This window comes from Nestor notabilis, unplaced genomic scaffold, assembly GCF_000696875.1.
Source record: "Nestor notabilis isolate BGI_N333 unplaced genomic scaffold, ASM69687v1 scaffold22682, whole genome shotgun sequence".
NCBI classification, from domain to species: Eukaryota; Metazoa; Chordata; class Aves; order Psittaciformes; family Psittacidae; genus Nestor; species Nestor notabilis.
In genome coordinates, this window is record NW_009919023.1 from 1 (window position 1) to 3,428 (window position 3,428).

Consider the following 3,428-nt stretch of genomic DNA (forward strand, 5'->3'; position numbering starts at 1 on the left):
TGCCGCACCGGGCACCGGCGCTGCTGGGGAAGGTGGTGAGGGTGGGAGCCTGGGAAAAGGGGGTGTTCATTTCCCAGCCAGGCACAGCTTTGTGCCCAGAGCGCTCCTCTCTCCCTGGACCTTATCTCCAACCTGAACTTCCCCTGTTTCAGTTTGAACCCATCACCCATTGTCCTATCGCTACAGTCCCTGACGAAGAGTCCCTCTCCAGTATCCTTGTAGCCCCCTTCAGCACTGGAGCTGCTCTGAGGTCTCAACGCAGCTTCTCTTCTCCAGGCTGAACACTCTCAATGTTCCCAGCCTGTCTTCATATGGGAGATGCTCCAGCCCCTGAGCATCCTCGTGGTCCTCCCTCATCCCATTAAGGCACCAAGTTCAATGCTCCACACCTTGTTTTTGAGGTCTGTTTGCCCTCCACTTGCTGCCTTACCAAAGCTGACGCTTCCCAGAGCCTTGTTCCCCAAAAACTGATGGCATGTGTTGAACTAGGCAAGATAAGTCATCATCCAACAGGGAGCACAAGGGAGAAAGCTGCAAGATGCTCACACCTCACCTGGTCTGGGATGGGGAGGACAGGCAGCACAGCAAGAGGGGAGACAAACAAAACATCTTGCCAAAGGACAAGAAGCCTTTGAAGACTGACCATCCTGTGCACCTATTCCTTCCCCACTGCTCTGGAAACACCTTGTAGATGAGGTTTAACAACTGCATGGGACAACTTGCCCCAGGAAATGGTCATGCAAGCCTAGTGTCTTCGGCTGGCTGATAGTCCAGATCCAGGCACAAGGACCTCAGGATTATGCAGCTGATGTGCCACCATGGGCATCACATGTGGGAGCATGCTACAGCGATGCCTACAGCTAGATGAAAGAGATCTGCACACCTGAAAGGACAGATGAATGGTCTCCCCACACTGACTTTTCATCAGACCTTTGTTGCACACTGTCAGAAACACAGAGAGGAGGCAAACACAGTTGGTCTGGGCCCTTTAGGAAGAGGTGGAAATATGAGTTATAATGGCCTGGAAACTGGGTTTGTGACTAATCCATGCACCAAGAGGCTTGGAAGCAGTGCCCCTATCGATACTGTCCCACCGGGCCAGCCCTGACTCAGATCCGAGCAAGGGGGTTCTGGTACAGCAAAAGCAGGAGCTAAAGTGGCCGTAACGAGGATTGCCCCAGACTGCAGCAGGAAGAGCAGTCAGACCACTGAGGTGGGAGATGGTGTGAGGCAAGGGGATGGAATCCAGGAGGTCCTGAATGGCTGCTGCATCCACCTGCACTGCAGGGAGCGGGTGGGCGCTGCGCTTGCTCAGCTGAGCTCTGTCCTGCGCCTGCTTCCTCTGGGCTTAGAGCTTCAGGATGGAGACGACACCCTGACCCCCTCCCCGCTCTCTTTATTTACAGACACAACATCAGCGGGGGGTGGAGATGGGAAACGGCACCTCGTGAAGCATCTGCCCACCCAGGCAGTGCCGTGCCTGCAGCCAGACCCCTGCAAGCCCTGTGCAGTGGGAGGGCAGGTGGGGAAGGCAGATGGTGGACCAAAAGGCAACACAGCTCCCCATGGATGAGCCGCCTTCGCCTTCCGAGCATCTATTTCCACCGGCCGCCTACCATGGTCTTCCCACGGGCAGCCTTTGACCTGGAAGGGAAGCAGAAAAGCACATGTAAAATGGCATTAGTGACTGTGAAAGGAGGGACAAGCCATCTCCGGTTGATGCTCACTGTGGGGAAGAAGGTCTTCAGTGGCCCCAGGTAAAACCTTGGAACCTGAGTCAGTGCATTTATATGTTTTGGGAGTCTATGGAAGAAGCTCATGCATTTTGCCAGGCGTCTCTAAGGACCCCCAATTCCCTTCCCATATTTCTCCCTCTCAAGGATCCTTCAGAACAGAATCAACAAGTTGGATCTCTGGTGGCAGAGGGACAAAAACGGCTGCAGGATCCTTCTCTCAAGAACCAGAAGCTGTGATGATGTTAGTCAGGACCCACCACATCAATCTCCTTAACTGGAATCAGGGGAACAGACACTGCTGTGGGCACAGGTCAGCCAAGAGGAGGAGGAAGAGGAGGAGGAAGAGGAGGAGGAAGAGGAGGAGGAAGAGGAGGAGGAAGAGGAGGAGGAAGAGGAGGAGGAAGAGGAGGAGGAAGAGGAGGCGGAAGAGGAAGCTCAGGTGGACAGTTGAAGGGCATTTGTGGCACGTCATCCTGAGAGTCACCAGCGCAGCTCTGGCTGCCAGTCCTTGGCATTGTCTCCTCCCTCAGCCCTATTGCTAGCGCCAGTGTCCATGCAGCACACATGCACTGGGAGACACACAGCACTGGGGAAGCAGCTGTACTCACCCTTTGCTGCAGTAACATGCCACGATGGGGCAGAAAAGAAGAGAGATTTGGTGTAAGCAAATGCTGCTGCCTGGCATACGGGGCAGGCTGAGCAGCTCTCATGTGAGGTGACAGAGCAGGGATGCGAGAGCAGCATGGTGCTCCCAAGGGTGGGAGTTAAACACCCTATAGAAAGGGTCCCCCTGTCCTGTGCAAGGAACATGGGCAATGGGACAGGCTCTCCTGACCTTGCAGGGCTGCACAGCTCCCACAGCCCATGGGATTTCCCTTCCTACACAAGACGGGATCTCCAGAACCCTCCCTGAGGTGCTGGGCAGAGCCACTGCAGGGATCGGGGCTGCTGGAGGCTGATAGGACCCCCCAGGACACAAGGCTCCATATGCAGAGGTGGGTCCATCCCCATCTGGGGTGTCTGGGGCAGGGGGAAGTTCGGTGGAGGTGGGAGGCAATGGTAGGGGTCTGTTGATAGGAGCAGAGCAGCACGGACCCTGGACCAGACCTGCAGGTCCATGAGCACTGGGTACCAGTGGGACCAAGGGCAGGAGTGGGAAGGACAGGAGGTGGCTCTGCGAGAGTACAAGAGGGGCAGGAGGTACACAGGGAGGGAAGCGGAGCCAGGGAACCGGGGAGCTGGAAAGGCAGGAGGAGGGATGCTCAGCCTGCCCTGCAGACTTACACTTTCTGGTGGTCACTAACACGGTTTCGGAGGACGTTGATCTGCAAGAGAAACGCAGGCAGGTGGTGAGGCTGGGCAGGGTGCCCCGCACCCGGCAGGGCTGGGGAACAGGGTGAAGATGCAGATTCACCACTGCTCTCCCTCCCCTTGCGTGGGGTTCAGCGCAGGGCTGTGATGTGCAGCACAGCAGGAAGCCTGTTGCGATGCAAAGGACATGCCCCCAGGAGCTGGGAGGTCACAGAGCCACCGCATCCTCCAGCGCTTCACAGCTGTGTGCTCAGCCTTGTCAGCGTTGGTTTGATCCTGGCTCACAGAACCCCAGCCTGGTTTGGGTTGAAGGGACCTTAAAGCTCCTCCAGCTCCAACCCCCTGCCCCGGGCAGGGACACCTTCCACTAGAGCAGGTTGC

The 3,428-nt window shown here is 56.7% G+C and overlaps 1 protein-coding gene across 1 annotated transcript in view; it reads right to left on the bottom strand.

Annotated features, from left to right (window-relative positions):
- Window positions 1–1,552: 1,552 nt before the first annotated feature.
- Window positions 1,553–3,428, bottom strand: part of TNNT2 (troponin T type 2 (cardiac)) — an 8,709-nt gene continuing 6,833 nt past the window's right edge. The window contains 3 exon segments of the mRNA XM_010010037.1: window positions 1,553–1,644; window positions 2,345–2,350; window positions 3,021–3,061. Of these exon segments, the coding sequence (XP_010008339.1) occupies window positions 1,596–1,644; window positions 2,345–2,350; window positions 3,021–3,061 (96 nt within the window). The 3' untranslated portion in view covers window positions 1,553–1,595.